Source organism: Lampris incognitus, chromosome 9 (assembly GCF_029633865.1).
Source record: "Lampris incognitus isolate fLamInc1 chromosome 9, fLamInc1.hap2, whole genome shotgun sequence".
NCBI classification, from domain to species: Eukaryota; Metazoa; Chordata; class Actinopteri; order Lampriformes; family Lampridae; genus Lampris; species Lampris incognitus.
The window spans coordinates 10418870-10438572 of NC_079219.1; the positions used below are offsets into that span (position 1 = coordinate 10418870).

At 49.0% G+C, this 19703-nt stretch overlaps 1 protein-coding gene across 1 annotated transcript in view; it reads left to right on the forward strand.

The window, feature by feature from the left end:
• tg (thyroglobulin) overlaps window positions 1-12370 on the forward strand; it is a 33570-nt gene extending 21200 nt beyond the window's left edge. Inside the window, 15 exon segments of the mRNA XM_056286149.1 lie at window positions 540-683; window positions 1049-1114; window positions 1754-1888; window positions 5378-5560; window positions 5860-6064; window positions 6214-6301; window positions 6562-6706; window positions 6891-7093; window positions 7387-7569; window positions 7800-7955; window positions 9348-9535; window positions 10882-10986; window positions 11289-11429; window positions 12004-12197; window positions 12270-12370. Coding sequence (XP_056142124.1) covers window positions 540-683; window positions 1049-1114; window positions 1754-1888; window positions 5378-5560; window positions 5860-6064; window positions 6214-6301; window positions 6562-6706; window positions 6891-7093; window positions 7387-7569; window positions 7800-7955; window positions 9348-9535; window positions 10882-10986; window positions 11289-11429; window positions 12004-12197; window positions 12270-12370 — 2237 coding nt within the window.
• Window positions 12371-19703: the final 7333 nt, after the last annotated feature.

Sequence of the window (19703 nt, forward strand, 5' to 3'; positions counted from 1 at the left end):
TGTGTATCAGTATGTACGAGGTGTGTGTCAGTACGTATGAGGTGTGTATCAGTATGTACGAGGTGTGTGTCAGTACGTACGAGGTGTGTATCAGTATGTACGAGGTGTGTGTCAGTATGTATGAGGTGTGTATCAGTCCGTATGAGGTGTGTGTCAGTACGTACGAGGTGTGTGTCAGTATGTACGAGGTGTGTGTCAGTATGGATGAGGTGTGTGTCAGTATGGATGAGGTGTGTGTCAGTATGGATGAGGTGTGTGTCAGTATGGATGAGGTGTGTATCAGTATGTATGAGGTGTGTGTCAGTATGTACGAGGTGTGTGTCAGTATGTACGAGGTGTGTGTCAGTACGTACGAGGTGTGTGTCAGTACGTACGAGGTGTGTGTCAGTATGTACGAGGTGTGTGTCAGTATGTACGAGGTGTGTGTCAGTACGTACGAGGTGTGTGTCAGTACATACGAGGTGTGTGTCAGTATGTATGAGGTGTGTATCACTACTTACTGAGATACTGTATGTTGATGTCTGATGTGTTTATAGCAGGTTCGGATGTGGTCTGTCTGTCTCTGATAAGTCTCGGGGTTCAGACATGTGGCGAGAATGAAACGACGTCCTGGAGAAGTCAGGACTGTAAACCCTCTTCGGTTCAGACTGCCCCGTACCCCTTCGGCTGGTACCAGAAACCCGGTACAGCTACTGCAAATACACATACCTCACAGTGTGTAACGCGCACACATGTAAACACACTAAGCACGCAGCAGAGACCTATACATGCATCCTCGGGGAGCACACACCCCCACATGCCAAAACACACACTTGATACCAAATTTGACACAGTTTAAAACACACACACACACACACACACACACACACACACACACACACACACACACACACACAAACACACACACACACTCCTTTCTATATTGTGTGTATCTGTCCGTGTGTATCCATGGGTTGTATGTGTGTTCGTGTGTGTATTAATGAGTTGTGTTTGTACGTGTGTCAGTAGGTTGTGTGTGTGTGTGACCTCTGACCTTTCCTCTCTGCAGTTAACCAGTGGAGTCGTTTTCCCGCTCTGTGTCCCGCCTTCAGTCTTCCTGCCCTGAAGTCCAATGGTAGGGGAGTCGTCCTGACAAGATCAGAACCGTGCTAAAGTTAATAGATAACATTACACTCAGATGATCTTTTCTCCTCCATCTCATTTTTAAAATGAAGGACAACATATTACGCAGAAATGGAGGGCGTCTGGGTGGCGTGGCGGTCTGTTCCATTGCCTACCAACACGGGGATCACTGGTTCGAATCCCCGTGTTACCTCTGGCTGGTCGGGCGTCCCTACAGACACAATTGGCTGTGTCTGCGGGTGGGAAGCCGGATGTGGGTATGTGTCCTGGTTGCTGCAATAGCGCCTTCTCTGGTCAGTCGGGGGCGCCTGTTTGGGGGGGGCACTGGGGGGAATAGCGTGATCCTCCCACGTGCTACATCCCCCTGGTGAAACTCCTCACTGTCAGGTGAAAAGAAGTGGCTGGTGACTCCACATGTATCGGAGGAGGCATGTGGTAGTCTGCAGCCCTCCCTGGACCTGCAGAGGGGGTGGAGCAGCAACCGGGACGGCTCAGAAGAGTGGGGTAATTGGCCGAATACCACTGGGGAGAAAAAGGGGGGGAAATCCAAAAGAAAAAAAGATAATTACACAGAAAATAGAATATTATTGAAGTTTATGTGTAGTATGAATCTTTTGCCTGACTCTGGCAGTGTCTGTGGACCAGTGGAGCCGCCTCACTGACTCAGCGGTTCTGGTGGACCCATCGCTCTCGTCCTATGATGTCATCCATGTGAGCCAGGACATCGCCACCGACTGGGACAGGACCAGAGACTGGTGTCTGCACGGTAAACCCAAAACCTGCAGAGCATGGCACGAATATTTGGGTCAGGGGTTCAGTTCCCTCTATGACCGCAGTCAGACACAGATCCCAGTTCTGACCTGTAAACTGTTCTGGACGTGAAGTGGAATTTACCACATGGTCAGTCATCTGCAACAAATCTGTGTTTCTATACGACTAATTACTAATCCTTTATGTGGTGTGTGTGGTTTTTAATAGCTGTTTGTCAGACATAGTATGTGCTTCTTTCTGGTAAAGGCCTGTTCCAGGATTCCAGGAAGACCTATACGACCCAAGGTCAGACTGACAGGATAAACAGGTTCGATACCAGTGTCTGGATTGCCAGACGATAGGGAGTACCTTAATTTAGAGGAAGTCCGGTCTGTTCACAGTTACCTCAGTCAGCTTTCTTCTTAGTTACTTTTGCAGGGCGTGCAACCGTTTGCCTTAACTTGTCTCAAATCTGATGCTCCTTCTCAAGTGTCTCGCGTAACTTCCTGGTTTTCACGCTCTTCTTCGAGAGAATTTCGAAGACTTGTTCTTTTACCTGCCGATTTCTCTGCTCACATTCAAGCTGCCGCATGCAGAGCAGTCCCCAATCAACTGGATGTTCTACTGCCTTCGTGTAGAAGACCCTTTAGGACGCGGATGACATCATTATCACACGACTCATCTAAAGGAGCTTCTTTGTCCTTTCCTTGTGTCCGTTGGTGCCAGTTGTGGACTTGAGGTACAGAATGTTGCCCGTAATTCATATTCGTGGACCAAGCTGGAGTTCTCTTTCTTGGCTGTACCCGTCTACTCACAACCTGACCCCTTTTCCTTTTTTATTTTTACTGCTCGCCGGCAGACAAGGTCAACGTGCACTCATGAGTCTAAACGGTTACACACTACACAGACATAACGTTTTGATGTGTGTCACAATGTTCTTTTCTCTTTTTTCGAAGGAAATTGAGTCATAACAACTTAATTAAATTTAGATTTGGATTCTTTTCATCAAACTGAGTTTGGTAAAACTGGATTTTTAGCAGGAACTGCTCTTCTGAGCTCTACTTTGGTTTACATTTCTGCAGAAAATCTTATTATGCACTTTGGGGTGGTAAATCTGAATGCAGTAGAATTCTAACCTCACTTCACATAACACACTAACCAGTTAAACAGAGCGCCATAGGCGTCCGGGTGGCATGGCGGTCTATTCTGTTGCTTACCAATGCAGGGATCGCCGGTTTGAGTCCCGTGTTACCTCTGGCTTGGTCAGGCGTGCCTACAGACAATTGGCCGTGTGGGTATGTGTCCTGGTCGCTGCACTAGCGCCCTCTCTGGTCGGCCGGGGCACCTGTTCGGGGGGGGGGGGGACTGGGGGGAATAGCGTGATCCTCCCACGTGCTACGTCCGCCTGGTGAAAGTCCTCACTGTCAGGTGAAAAGAAGCTGCTGGCGACTACATGTATCGGAGGAGGCATGTGGTAGTCTGCAGCCCTCCCCGGACTGGCAGAGGGTGTGGAGCAGAGACCAGGAGGGCTCGGAAGAGAATCAGAATACTTTATTCATCCCCGAGGGGAAATTGGTTGAAAAAGAATGGGGTAATTGGCCAGATACAATCGGGGAGAAAAAGGGAGGGGGTGTCTAAAAATAAATAAATAAACAAATAGAGCGCATCTATTCAGTAGGACGCATCCCACTCTCAGATGATAATACACAAATTGCCTGTGTTTTGGCAATCTAGTAGGGTGCAGTCTTCTTTATGCAGGCCTATTTTGTACAGATGCAACTCTATTGGATCCACAATACTCCTAGACACTTTTATTCAGACTGTATTTCTCCAGGGTGTCTCCCCGCCTGCCGCCCAATGACTGCTGGGATAAGCTCCAGCATCCCCGCGACCCTGAGAGAAGGATAAGCGGTTTGGATAATGGCTGGAAACCCAAATTAGCTTAACTTTTACCAAATTATGATCGTATTCCTGAAGTTGCCCAAGGACAGTCAGACAGAGTGAGACGAATACGAGGCACAACAGGGAGTTTTTGAGGAAACGAGGAAACGTCACCTCACTTTGTTCCAGGTGCCTTGTGCTAGGTAGCAGTCACTCTGGTCCACAGCGCTCCTCTTCAGGCAACCCAGGTCAGAAATCCCATCCTCGTCCTCCTGTAATGGTGGAAGAATACACAGTCTTTACCCAGGTTCAATACACCCAGATGTATTACTCGATCTTCTCAACCCGAGTGAAGACTGCATTCTCTTCCACGGGCGCTAAGAGAAGAAATCCCAGGACTGGCTGTGGAAACCTGGCTGGGTGTGGATTGTCTGACAAATGGAGGGTTACTTTTTGCCCCTTGGATAAGGCGCTCCACCTGAACTGCCCCCCCGGCAATGCTGCTCTGTGACTAATGCTGTGCTGCTTTCAGTCTGGATCGATCAAGTTTAGCACAAAACCCCATTTCCTATGATATTTTACCAATTAGAGGCCGAGGGAAAGGGATAAACATCATTTCTGTCATTGGGTGTACTAACCAGCAGATTCATTTTTAACAGAGTGCTGAAAACTGTTCGAAGATAGAGTTAAAGCAAATGTGAAAGCAGGAGTCAAACATGCCGACAGAAACTACAGGAAACATTATAATTCTGTTATTTTTGTGTATTTTTTGCCTTTGACACCTATTACATGTCTGTCTGTCCTGGAAGAGAGATCCCTCCTCTGTTGCTCGTCGATATATATTTTTTTCACCTGATAAGGTTTTTCTTGTGGAGTTTTTCCTCATTTAAGCCTAGGTTTCTAGGAGAGAGGGTGTCATATGTCGTATTTTCTACTACTGCTTTTGGCTGCTCCCGTTAGGCCAGCCACCCGCATGTCCTCCCTCACCACATCTATAAACCTCCTCTTTGGCCTTCCTCTTTTCCTCTTCCCTGGCAGCTCCGTATTCAGGATCCTTCTCCCAATACACCCAGCATCTCTCCTCCACACATGTCCAAGCCATCTCCACCTTGCCTCTCTTGCTTTGTCTCCAAACCGTCCAACCTGAGCGGTCCCTCCAATATACTCGTTCCTAATCCTGTCCTTCTTCCTCACTCCCAATGAAAATCTTATCATCTTCAACTCTGCCACCTCCAGCTACGCCTCCTGTCTTTTTCTCAGTGCCACCATCTCCAAACCATATAACATAGCTGGTCTCATTACCATCTTGTAAGCCTTCCCTTTAACTCTTGCTGGTACCCTTCTGTCACAAATCACTCCTGACACTCTTCTCCACCCACTCCACCCTGCCTGCACTCTCTTCTTCTCCTCTGTTCTGCACTCCCCGTTACTTTGGACGGTTGACCCCAAGTATTTAAACTCATCCACCTTCGTCACCTCATTTAGGTCTAGGTTCCAAGGATAGACGGTGTCATATGTCGTATATTGTTGTATACTGTACTGATTGTACTGATTGTAAAGGGGACTAAAACTTGACCTGAAACTTGCTGCTCGTGCACCCATTTTCTATTTTCCTCCTGTTCAGCTTGCCAGGAGGTCGAGTCTTGTGCCGGGCTTTCAATCAGCCAGACAGAGTCCGCGGTTCGCTGTGTCCTCTACCCAGACACCAGAGCCTGTGGCATTAGCTCCACCCTCAAGTCATCTAGCCCCGCCTCTTCCTGCAGAATGGTTGTGAGAGAGCCTGTGTCAGAGGTGTACCTAAAGAAAGGTTAGCCAGCTCAGGACACAATGATAACAACTGTACTCACTTTTAGTCAGCAGGAGAGTTGCTTTTCATAGAATAAAACATATTTTAGACAGTAAACTGAATATTTCCTGTGGAGGGCATTAAATAAGTGATCATTAATAACATATGGAGTGGATTGGATTAAAGGAGATTAAAGTTGAATGAAGTTGCTTCTTCTGCTCTAATAGGTGGACCTAGAGAAGACATAACTATCTTCTCTAGGTCCACCTGTTTTTCTGTCTGTCAACACTGAAGTTCTAATGGTTTATCTCTTTAATCAGAGCGGTCGCCGTTGATAACGTCCGTCTCACTCCCTGGCCTTGGAACCCTACAAGGTGTCGCCAAGGAAACAGCCCTGGGAGCAGACAGGAAGTCAGTCATTCAGTACCTCGGCGTTCCATACGCCCATCCGCCAGTGGGATCGCTCCGTTTCAGACCGCCACAGCCAGCTGAGTGGAGCGGCACCTGGGATGCCACAAAACCCCGGTACACAACCTGTCTGTTTAATCCCCTGTCTGTCCGTGTGGGTTCTGATGACTCGTCAGTCTGTCCGTTTCTGTGCCCAACTGTCTGTTTCTGTGCCTGTCTGTCTGTTTCTGTGCCTGTCTGTCTGTCTGTCTGTCTGTGTCTTTCAGGCCCAGCTGTATCCAGCCAGGTGAGACTGAATCTGCAGCCTCCAGTGAAGACTGTCTCTACCTAAACATCTTCACACCAGCCGGCCTGGTGAGTCCCAACACTAAGACTAAACTGAGAAAATGTTTCTGTTACTACTCCCAGTACTAACGACACTACACTGTTACTACTACTACTGCTACCACTACCAACTTGGTGTGAGCTATGTAGACTTCTACTGCAACTATTACAATTTACTACAACCACTACCCTCACTATGACTGTACCATAGTGTTACTACTGTTTCTATGTGTGTGTGTGTGTGTGTGTGTGTGTGTGTGTGTGTGTGTGTGTGTGTGTGTTTGTCTCAGACGGGGCATGTTCCTGTGTTGGTTTTCTTCTTCAACCCCATCGCCGAACAGAGCCCAGGACTTCTGGATGGCGCCGCCCTTTCAGCCTTGGGCAACATTGTTGTAGTAACGGCCAACTACAGAACAGCTGCCCTGGGCTTCCTCAGTATAGGTAGCGATACACACACACACACACACACACACACAAAAGCATTCATATACACTAACACACAAAAACAAACAAATGCGCGCGCACACACACTCACAACACATATTTTTGTATGCGTTATGTGTTATGTTTGTGTGTGTGTGTGTGTGTGTGTGTGTGTGTGTGTGTGTGTGTGCTTCAGGTACGGCTGGGCTCCCTGGTAACTACGGTCTGGCAGACCAGCGAGCAGTGTTGCGTTGGGTAAATGCCCACATCTCTCTGATGGGTGGGGACAACAGGAGAGTAACAGTTGGGGCAGAGCGGGGTGGCGCTGATATCACAAGTCTCCTCCTCCTCTCTCCCTCCTCTTCCTCTCCTCCTCTCCTCCAACGCATGATCCTGATGGTGAGAACTCCTCTCCTCTTTCCTACCCTTCTACTGACATAGTAGTAATAGTAGTAGCAGTAGTAGTAGTAGTAGTATTAATAGTTTTAGTAGTTTTAGCCCAGTTGCTAAAGGATAACTGATAAAATAATAAACATTGTTCAGAATAACGGAGGTCGCTTGGTTGAATGCTGAGTGTGTGGGTCTGGAAGTGTGGGCACCTCACAGATAAAAGCGTTTGTTCTGGAAGGTTTTTATATCATAATTTATATAATTTAGATGTGTTTATAAAGTTTGATCATGTTTTCTGTCAGGGGGGGTCGGTGTTCTCTCCCGCCACGGTGCGATCAGCCTCCAGCGCCACACACCAGGCCATACAGCTGGCCACAGAGCTAGGCTGCGTGACCTCTGACCTTACCAGTGACCCTGAGCACTCCAAAATTGCCAGCTGCCTCAGACTGATCCCCGCTGCCACACTCAACGCTGCTCAGACCAAGGTAAACACACACACACACAAACACACACACACACACACACACACAGCAAGTTAGAACACACCAAAAGCAAATAAGATGAATTTCACAGATGATAAAATAGGCCTCAGAATTTGATATGACTTATGTAATTTTAGATTTGACCTGTAATCACATATTTACAGATTAACAGTTCAATTCAATGCCATGCCATTCATTCTGCATGTGCGTGTGGGTGTGCGTTTGTGTTTTAGCTGTTGGCAGTCAGTGGTCCGTTCCAGGCATGGTCTCCTGTGCCAGAAGGTGTGTTGGTGTCAACAGCAGTCGGTCAGTCTGCCCTCCACAGAGTTGACCTCCTTGTAGGAGTTTCGTCATCCGACGGTCTGATCAGCCGAGCAAAGAAGATTAAGGTAACCTAAAGATTTATTACAAACCATTCATTACAACGTATTCACACAGATTAACAAGCTTTTAGTTACACTGTCACCTCTTGAATTAAATTATTATGACCAGTGGGATTGCTTTTAGATACATTTTAACTGAGATTTCATTTAGTTACACTGTGAACTCTGGGATTGTATTTAGTGACATTATGGACTGTGAGGTTGTTTTATTGTGTGAGGAAGTCAGGAGTGGCAGAGAAGTATGTAGGAGTGGTGCAGGATATGTATGAGGGCAGTGTGACAGTGGTGAGGTGTACGGTTGGAATGGCAGATGGGTTCAAGGTGGAGGTGGGATTACATCAAGGATTGGCTCTGAGCCCTTTCTTGTTTGCAATGGTGATGGACAGGTTAATGGACGAGATCAGGCAGGACTCTCCGTGGACTATGATGTTCGCAGATGACATTGTGATCTGTAGTGAGAGTAGGGAGCAGGTGGAGGAGAGCCTGGAGAGGTGGAGGTACGTACTGGAGAGAAGAGGAATGAAAGTCAGTAGGAGCAAGACGGAATACATATGCGTGAATGAGAGGGAGGACAGTGGAGTGGTCAGGATATAAGGAGTGGAGGTGACGAAGGCATATGAGTTTAAATATTGGGATCAACTGTCCAAAGTAACAGGGAGTGCGGAAGAGAGGTGAAGAAGAGAGTGCAGGCAGGGTGGAGTGGGTGGAGAAGAGTGTCAGGAGTGATTTGTGACAGAAGGGTACCAGCAAGATTTAAAGGGAAGGTTTACAAGATGGTTGTGAGACCAGCTATGTTATATGGTTTGGAGACAGTGGCACTGACGAAAAGACAGGAGGTGGCAGAGTTGAAGATGCTAAGATTTTCATTGGAAGTGAGGAAGAAGAACAGGATTAGGAATGATTATATTAGAGGGACAGCTCAGGTTGGACGGTTTGGAGACAAAGCAAGAGAGGCGAGATTGAGATGGTTTGGACGTGTGTGGAGGAGAGATGCTGGGTATATTGGGAGAAGGATGCTGAATATGGAGCTGCCAGGGAAGAGGAAAAGAGGAAGGCCAAAGAGGAGGTTTATGGATGTGGCGAGAGAGGACATGCAGGTGGCTGGTGTTACAGAGGAAGATGCAGAGGACAGGAAGAGATGGAAACGGATGATCTGCTGTGGTGACCCCTAACGGGAGCAGCCAAAAGTAGTAGTAGAGTAACTGTAAGGTTGTGTTTAAGTACATGATGATGCGTGGAACTATTTAACTACATTACGAATTGTGGGACTATGTAGTAACATGATGAACTGTGGGAATTTTTGCAGTTCGGCTAATGGATGGATGGGTGGGTGGGTGGACATTATGCACTGTGGCCGTGTATTTACTGACATTGTGACCGGTGCAACTGTATCTCCAGGACTTTGAGGCGTTGCAGGGCAGGACAGATGGTAAGACGGTGTTCTACGAGGCACTGAGTAACTCGCTGGGTGGAGAAAGGAGCATCAGTCTAGTGAAGGAGGTCGCCTCCTGGTTCTACTCCCTGCAGCACTCCCCTTCTCCTGCTGGCTACAACCTGTTCTCCCGAGCCCTCAACAACGCCACCAGGTCGGAACAAACCAAATCCAAGTTAACATTTGTAAACTAAAACTACCATGCCATAGATTATTCATTTTAAATTTTCAGGGTTTCCAGGGCAGGAGCTTTTATTTTTACTCAGGTGGTTCGACCTTCAGTACCCATCTGAACTGGTAATAAAACCTGTGGCTTCCCTTACCCTTTATTGTGTTAGCTTTCTTTTCAGGTTTCCGTCCAGTGTAACTGGATACGAACAATGTTGGTTGTTTATTAGTGACCACTACTTTATGTATTTATGATTTTGGACTAACAAATAGTGTAGACGATGACCTGCCCACCACCATAAACCTCACGGGCAGGTGACCAACGGCATCGGAGAAGCTCACATCCAAACTCCAGTCTGCCGAAGCGGCTTTAGCAAAACATTCAAACTCCACCAGCTCCATGACCTTCCAGGTTATTCCCCCGGGGATCGAGGGAGAATCAGTGGACGGTCAATAGAGAATTTATAGAAGGTTAATGAAGTGGTAATAGTTGGAGCTGTTCTTTTAGATTTTAGCACAGCCTTTAACAGCCCAGAATGTTCTGGTTTCCTCCCACAGTCCAAAGACATGTCAGTCAGGTGAATTGGCCGTACTAAAATGTCCCTAGGTGTGAATGTGTCGGCCCTGCGATGGCCTGGCGGCCTGTCCAGGGTGTCTCCCCGCCTGCTGCCCAGTGACTGCTGGGATAGGCTCCAGCATCCCCACAACCCTGAGAGCAGGATAATGGGGATGGATGGATGGTCATCTTTCCTAATTCAAATTGTAATCCCATGACAAAACAGTTGTATACAGCATGACGCGGGCCTTGAATGTCCTACCTCCAGTTACTTCTCAAATAAAGATTAGATTTGCCTTTAAAACATGATGAGATATACATCTCACTGCCCAGTAGAACCAGAACCATTTAAAAACTATTGTCCTTTTTGTTTAACTTGTTCCTTGAGGTGACTCCTCTCACCTACACTGACGTTGCATGATGGGATGTGATGTAATGGGGAGAGATGGATCTGTCTCCGTTTGTTAATTTGTCTGTTCATCCCACTGTAGTAGTACGAGTCCGCCACAATGTGGGGGTCTAACAAGAAGTAGCGGCAAATATATAACAAAACAAAACAAATCAGTCACGACCCTCATGGTTCTCATATGACGTAAGCAGGAGGTTTGTAGTGTTTTGCTAAACTAAACGATCAACACATTGTGGGTGGGGGACATCATGACGCTGGTGGCTTATTTTGCATATGTCATTCATTTAAAATGTCATGTTTTATGATTCATGTTGCTCCCAGTAAGAGTAAATGCTACGGTGTCTCTCTGTCTGTCTCTCATATACAGGGACTTGTTTATCGTGTGTCCCAGTCTGCAGATGGCTAGCCACTGGGCTAGCAACAAGGCTAACGTCTTCCTCTACCACCTGCCTGAGAGCAGTGCCCACAACAGGTAGGCTACCTGGCTAACTGACAGCTGTTGACAGAGTGGGTTTGTACTGGAGTACGGTTAACAGCGTGATGTGTTCACAATACAGAAATGAAACATCTGTTTGAAACAACAGGATCCATCTTGCTTTATACATTTTGGGAAGAATCACTTTTGAATACTGCCAGCCAGGAACACCATACTAATGACAAACATGTTTTGTGTGTGTGTGTGTGTGTGTGTGTGTGTGTGTGTGTGTGTGTGTGTGTGTGTGTGTGTGTGTGTGTGTGTGTGTATTTGCATGTTTGTTTGTTTGTTGAGTGTAGTGCGGACACGTCGGTGCCATTAGATGCTCAGTTTGCGTTTGGAAATCTTCATCATCCTCTCAACTCTCAGCGTTTCACCTCCACTGAGCGACATCTCTCCCTGTCGATGATGGCTTACGTTTCCAACTTCATCAAAACAGGGTACAGAAACAAACCGACAACTGACCAACCAGCTGACTAGATAACTGTCATGAAGACCTACAAAATAACCGCCATGAAGACCTGCATTTCCCGCTCCATCAAAACGGTTTATAGACACAAGCTTTTTAAGGAACCAAACCGCTAACAAACTGACCTACCAACCATCCATCTATATCACTAGCTAACCAATCAAACTTGTTGTCAATCACTAAGACCTGCGTGACAAATTTTGTCAACACAGCCTGTGTTTGTTGTTAGTTTACCAGCTCAACTATTATTTAGCTATTTAACCATTAACCATTAATTAATACGCTTGGAAGATGACTTCTGTCTCTACCATTTTCCAAACTGGGTAGCATACACCAGCAAACTAACCAGCTCAAAAACGCAATCACACATATACGTACACCAACACATGTATACATGCACGCACACACACGCACGCACGCACACACACACACACACACACACACACACACACACACACACACACACACACACACACATAACATGTAAAGGAGCAGTTTAAAAAGCTCTTATAAAAAGGTAATTTCATTGCTTCTGACCCTTCCAGAGACCCCAACCAGGCCCAGTCGTCCTCAAGGGTAGTCCCAGGGGCGGGTCTTCCCACCTGGTCACCAGTCCTGCCCTCACCTGCCCCACTAAACTACTTGGAGGTGGAGCCAAACCTCCAGCAGCGCCAGGGCCTCCGGCAGTCAGAGTGCTCCTTCTGGAACCAGTTGGTGCCGAAACTGAGCGCAGCAAAAGGTGGGCTGATGGTCTTCTCCTCTGTTTTCTCCTCCAGTTCTCAGACTTGACGCCGTTTTTCTTTCTTAACAGTTGAGTTGAATGAGGAGCCTGTCCGACCGGCATTGACCCCTGACCTCCCAGTTGTCCAGCCCTCCAGCCAGTCGCAGACCGAGAAGGATACCTACAGCTAAGCCCCGCCTCCAGATGGATGACATCGCACTGCCAGTGACATGATGTTTGCCCACTATCTCCAGCTTCCTCCCAATCTGTAGATTCAGCTTTTATTGAGCAAAAAGAATTCAGTTCAGTTATCAAGAATATTAACTAGTTTTATAATCTCTGCTAAACACGTTTTCCTTCATTCTTATCTTACAATAAAAAAGCAATTCAAACATAGTCTACTGTTTGTTGTCTAATTTAGAGCGCCGAAGATAAGTGAAGTTTATTAATTTTACTGTACTTCTTTAAACAAGGGTGAGTGGTGTTGTAAAAGAATAAGTGTGAATAGAAGAGGGTAATTGGGAAATGATTGATAGACCAGTTGATGCATACACCTCCCCATACACATGCAAAGTTAGTCTTAACAGATATATTGATATGTAAGTGTATGTACCTGTGTGATACACTGTGTACCAGTGTTGTAGTCGGGTTACTAAACCTTGAGTCCGAGTCGAGTCTCGAGTCCCCAGTATTAGAGTCCGAGTCCCCAAAGAAGAGTCTGGGTCGAGTCAGAGTCAAGTCCCCATTACCTGAGTCCGAGTCCGAGTCATCAAGGTTGAGTCTGAGTCGAGTTCCAAGATGGGCTCCAGTGCTCCACTCTGGCACCATGAAAAAGCTATTGATCACCACATGGTGATCAATGTTACAGTGTTAATATAGCTATCAATATCTTATGCCAAATTATTAGGGCCTATTACAAAAAAACTAACAAAAACAAAAAAAACAAGTCTATCAATTAACAAGTCCGAGTCCTCATCTCCATCTTCCGAGTCCGAATGCAGTCCATGCTCGAGTCATCAGTGCTCAAGTCCAAGTCGAGTCATGAGTCCTGAAAATCAGGACTCGAGTCAGACTCCGAGTCCAAGTCCTGGACTCGAGTACTACAACACTGCTGTGTACAGCAGTTATACATTGCAGCGCGGACAGTGGGCACAGGTCACAGTTTTAACACTAGAACGGCCGGGATTTCACTCCTACCTAAAACGACCATGGGCAGTCAAAATGACCGCCGGTTTTTAAACTCTATATTCTGTCAAGATAAATACACAATTGAGAAATTAATGCATTGCACATGCTCGTATGTCTATTAGGAAACGACTGACACCAAAATTAACATTTTAACAACTATAATACTATTTTTAAACAAATTTAAACTTTAGAGAGACATGGTCGAACTTGAATAGCAACGTTGAAAAAGTGGAAATATTACTTGAAAAACAAAACGGAAAACACATATTGCTGATCTAACAAACGTAACAAGGCCTATACAACGTGAAATGTAAAAAAAAAGAAAAGAAAAGAAAAAAGAACTGAACATAACCAATGAAACAGTCTCAAACAACGCCTGGAACTTAAAAAGTACAACTCTATTCTGTCAAGACAAATACCCAATTGAGATATTAATGCATTGTACATGTTAGCATGTCTGTTAAGAAAGGACTGACACCAAAATTAACATCGCAACAACTTTAATGCTATTTCACAAACAAATCAAAATGGCCGCTGTCCAACGCCTGTAAATACTGCAACGCCTCGTCATGGCGCGTCTGAAACGGCGTCTGTAACCGGACATGTTGGAAATAATCAAAAGTCAAGTTTAGACCATTTCTCTCCACTGGGGAACGCTAGTGTGTTTCTAGGACAGAGCAAAGTACTTCGCGAAGGACCACACGTCATAAAAAGTGACATGACGCGCACGATGACGCACAAATTACGCGCAGTTATTTTGACCGTTTTAGGTAGATCTTATCAAAACATGTTTTTTCGTGCGATCGATCTTAGCCTCATTTTAATGCAAATATATGCAATTTTATGAGCCTTCAGGGAGCGGCAGGTCTGTACCCCCCCCCCCACAAAGTTATCAAACTTCGAAAATCCACAACGGTCAAAATGACTGCCATGGTCGTTGTAAATCTCCAACCTGGTAATCGTCACATGGCTTTGACTCATCAAGTTTCATTTTTTTCTAACAACCCTGAGGTAAAACTAAACTGAACAGCAGATCGTCTTCACCATCTCACATTTTTTATTGTTGCTACAGCTCGTTAAGAGAGCTCGGCAGAAACCAGGATGTTTGTGAATGAAATGAAATATTAATTATGTTAACCGCTTATCTCGCTCTCGGGGTCGCGGGTGGAATGAAATAAGTCATTCAGAAATGTGCCATACCGTAGCGCGTGATCCCCCACGCGCTACGTCCTCCTGGTGAAACTCCTCACTGTCAGGTGAAAAGAAGTGGCTGGCGACTCCACGTGTCGGAGGAGGCGCGCGGTAGTCTGCAGCCCTCCCCGGCTCGGCAGAGGGGGTGGAGCAACGACCAGGACGGCTCGGAGGAGTGGGGTTAATAAATAAATAAATAAAGGTGGGGGGGTATAAAAAAACCCGGTCTATCTGAACAAGTCTGACGGTCTTAAAATCACACAGAAATATCTTCGTATTGTTTTATTTACTCATCAAGTTATCTCAGTTGTTTCATAATAAAGCAGCATTTTAGAAGTAAATAAAGCTTTTTGTGGAGAGCTGCTTTAAGTGATTTTGTCTTAACAGTTGTCTGATTATGTTTCAGGTGTGGTGACCCACATCTATATAACGGGAGACATTCACCTAAGAGGACGGTGTACCTTTAAGGGAAGAGGCGAGGGGTCAGATAATGCACTTCCGCTTCCGGTTCAGAGTTCAGTATCGTCTAAATGTATAACATGCTAAGTTGGAGCGAGTAAACTACCTCGACTACGTCTACTCGCGTCTCCTGTCTCGTTGTTTTCTAACTCCACATTTGTAACAATAGGAACTATTGTTAGGAACCATTGTTTAGTTCCTTGTTTACACAGGGGTCGTTTATGTTGTTGCACCTGGAATATCGGACCGAGCGTGATGCATAACCTTACGTGCCGAAGTTATTATTAAAGTTTATAGCCCAGTGGGGTTGAAACGAGTTGTAACGTCTCATTTGTAGAAGGAAACAACACACTTTAACAACATTGGTGACCCCGAAGTGATCGAACTACTAATACGAGTATGTCTGACAACGAAGACGCCGGGAATAATGCTGCCGCGGTACCCGCTCCCGACGCCGGTGCTAACAACATGGCTATTGCTAACGCTAGCATTTACGCCGCTACCGTGAAGCTACCCGACTTTTGGCAGCATAATCCACGGCCGTGGTTTCAACATGTGGAAGCCCAGTTCCAGCTGAGAGGGATAACGCAGGATGCAACGCAGTACTTCCACGTAGTGGCGGCGTTAGACGCATCGACAACGGCGCGAGCAATGACGCTGTTGGAAGCTCCGCCAGCTGCTGGCAAGTACGATGCTATAAAGACATTCCTCCTGAAACTATTTGAACTGTCGGAGCTGGAGAAGGCAGACCGTTTACTGTCTCTGAATGGCCTCGGCGACGGCAAACCGTCTGAGTTAATGGAAAAAATGCTGTCTGTGCTGGGATCGGCTGATCCGGCCTTTCTTTTCACACACATTTTTCTGAGGCAGCTCCCCGCACCTGTACGCACAGCACTGGCCAGTTCTCCTCTCGCCACCTCCAAGGACTACCGTTCTCTGGCTGCTGAAGCAGACAGGGTTAGTTCACCCGTCGCCTGCCGCCCCCATAGCCCTTACAACGGATGCCTCCGACTACGCTGTGGGGGCCGTGTGTGAGCAGTGGGTGGGGGGGGGGGCTGGCAGCCGTTGGCGTTCTTCAGTAAACAACTCCGTGAGAGCGAGCGCAAATACAGCACCTTTGATAGGGAACTACTGGGTCTCTTCCTCGCAAGCAGACACTTTAGGTTCCTATTGGAGGGCCGACAGTTCACCGCTTTCGTGGACCACAAACCGCTGACGTTCTGTATGGCCAAAACCTCAGAACCGTGGTCTGGGCGTCAGCAGCGCCATCTCGCGGCGGTTTCCGAGTTTACCACGGACATCAGCTGGCGGCGTTAGACGCATCGACAACGGCGCGAGCAATGACGCTGTTGGAAGCTCCGCCAGCTGCTGGCAAGTACGATGCTATAAAGACATTCCTCCTGAAACTATTTGAACTGTCGGAGCTGGAGAAGGCAGACCGTTTACTGTCCCCGAATGGCCTCGGCGACGGCAAACCGTCTGAGTTAATGGAAAAAATGCTGTCTGTGCTGGGATCGGCTGATCCGGCCTTTCTTTTCACACACATTTTTCTGAGGCAGCTCCCCGCACCTGTACGCACAGCACTGGCCAGTTCTCCTCTCGCCGCCTCCAAGGACTACCGTTCTCTGGCTGCTGAAGCAGACAGGGTTTTCCTGGCCAACCGGCAACAGTTTGTGCATGCCCTGCTACCCCACCAGACCGCCCCACCACCACCTGTGTACGACTATATGGACACCGCGGCTGCGGTGACAGCCCGCCGCCAACCTGACGACGGGCTCTGTTATTACCATGCCAGGTTTGGGGCAAAAGCAAAACAGTGTCGCAAACCCTGCAGTTACAGGGTTCAGGGAAACGCCAAGGCCGGCGCTCGTTAACGGCTATGGGCGCCGGCCGTGACTGCAAGCTGTTGTTCATCAGAGACTCCTTGTCGGGCCGGCGGCTGCTGGTTGACTCTGGCGCTCAACGCAGCATACTACCAGCACAAGCTGTGGACACGATGACCGACAGTCACGGCCCCCAGATGGACGCCGCCAACGGCACGTCCATTCGGACGTACGGTATCAGACATGTGGACGTGTGTTTTGGCGGCCGACGTTTCGGCTGGGACTTTGTGATGGCTGCTGTATCCACCCCGCTCCTAGGTGCGGATTTCCTCTGTGCTTTCAACCTGCTGGTGGATGTTAAAAACTGTCGCGTGATTGATGCCGTCTCTTTTGCGTCATACCCCTGCACGCTTGGGGGGGCTGGAGCGCTGTGCCTCGCTAACACACTCTCCACCGGGGATCCATACCAACGCCTGCTCGCAAATTTCCCCGAGCTGACCACACCCACCTTCTCCTCGGCGGTGGCCAAGCACGGCGTGGAACATCGTATCACCACAGTGGGCCCCCCAGTTTACGCCCGGGCCCGACGCCTCGACTCGGCCAAGCTCGCAATAGCCAGGGAGGAGTTTTCGACTATGGAGCGCCTCGGCATTGTCCGCCGTTCTGACAGCCCGTGGGCTTCCCCTCTTCACTTGGTTACTAAGGCCGACGGGGGTTGGCGCCCGTGCGGGGACTACCGTCGCCTAAACAATGCCACGACCCCCGACTGGTACCCCATACCGCACATACAAGATTTCTCTACCCACCTGGCGGGCGCTGCCATCTATTCCAAAATCGACTTAGTGCGGGGGTATCACCAAGTGCCGGTCCACCCACTGGATGTCCCAAAATCGGCAGTCATCACACCCTTTGGGCTCTTTGAGTTCTTACGTATGCCTTTCGGCCTTAAAGGGGCGACGCAGACGTTTCAGCGCCTTATGGATTCTGTGCTCCGCGACATGCCATTTTTGTTTGTGTACTTAGACGACATCCTCGTGGCCAGCGCGTCGGCGGAGGAACACATGACGCACCTCAGACAGCTGTTTGACAGGCTCAGCGAACACGGCCTCATCATCAACCCAGCTAAGTGTCAGTTCGGGGAGTCGTCCATCACTTTCCTCGGGCACCACATCACTCCACAGGGGGCCGTTCCCCTCCCTGCCAGGGTTGAGGCTGTCACCATGTTCCCCCGCCCCCGCACTGTACAGTCGCTGCAGGAATTCCTGGGCATGGTGAACTTTTATAACCATCTCCTAAGAAGTCTAAGGACGAGCTGGACTGGTCTTCGGGGATGGACGAGGCTTTTGTGGCCGCCAAGACCGCGCTGGCCAACGCTGCGCTGTTAGTTCACCCGTCGCCTGCCGCCCCCATAGCCCTTACAACGGATGCCTCCGACTACGCTGTGGGGGCCGTGTGTGAGCAGTGGGTGGGGGGGGGGGGCTGGCAGCCGTTGGCGTTCTTCAGTAAACAACTCCGTGAGAGCGAGCGCAAATACAGCACCTTTGATAGGGAACTACTGGGTCTCTTCCTCGCAAGCAGACACTTTAGGTTCCTATTGGAGGGCCGACAGTTCACCGCTTTCGTGGACCACAAACCGCTGACGTTCTGTATGGCCAAAACCTCAGAACCGTGGTCTGGGCGTCAGCAGCGCCATCTCGCGGCGGTTTCCGAGTTTACCACGGACATACAACACGTGTCGGGCAAGGATAACTTCGTCGCCGACTGCCTTTCACGGGCGGTTGTTAACGCCGTTCACTTGGGACTCGACTACGCCGCTATGGCAGCGGACCAAGCCAAGGACGCGACCGTTCAAGACTACCGGTCGACCCCTACGGCGCTACGGCTGGAGGACGTGACGTTCGATGCGGCCAACACCACCCTCCTCTGTGACATCTCCACCGGTCAACCGCGCCCCCTGGTGCCTACTTCCTGGCGGCGCCGAGTTTTCGACACCGTCCACGGCCTTTCCCACCCGGGAGTGAAGGCCTCGACCAAGCTGGTGAGCGTCAAGTTCGTTTGGCCTGGGCTCCGTAAGGATGTTAGAGCCTGGGCCGGCTCGTGTGTGGCGTGCCAACGCGCCAAGGTGCACCGCCATACCAAGGCCCCTTTGGCGCCGTTTGTGGTTCCAGAGAGGCGGTTTGACCACGTCAATGTTGACCTGGTGGGTCCCCAGCCCCCCTCCCCTGGTTATACGTTCCTCCTCACTATTGTGGACAGGGCCACCAGATGGCCAGAGGCTATTCCCTTGTCCTCCACGACGGCAGCAGAGGTAGCACGGGCGTTCATCGGCTGCTGGGTGGCCCGTTTCGGCACGCCGGGTGACATCACGAGCGACCGGGGCTCCCAGTTTACCTCGGAGCTCTGGACGGCGGTCGCTGAGCACCTGGGGATGAAGATCCACCGCACTACGGCGTACAACCCGCAGAGCAACGGACTTTGTGAGCGGTTCCATCGGGACATGAAAGCCGCTCCGCGGGCAAACCTCACTGGCTGCGACTGGATGGACCGGCTCCCGTGGGTCATGCTCGGCCTGCGTTCGGCCCCGAAGGAAGACCTCCAGACCTCCTCCGCTGAGCTGGTGTATGGCCAGCCCCTGCGAGTTCCGGGGGAGTTTCTTCCGGATGCTACGGCTCCCTGGTCGGCCGCCTCTCACCTCAGTGCGTCCCGGAGCGCTGCCGGTGCCTTCGCTCCCGTTCCGATGTCTCAACACTGCCTCCCCCGGTCCTACGTCCCCAAGGATCTGCCATCGGCGAGGTACGTCTTCATTAGGCACAACAGCCATCGGTCCCCGCTGCAGCCCCCATACGACGGGCCTTTCCGCGTC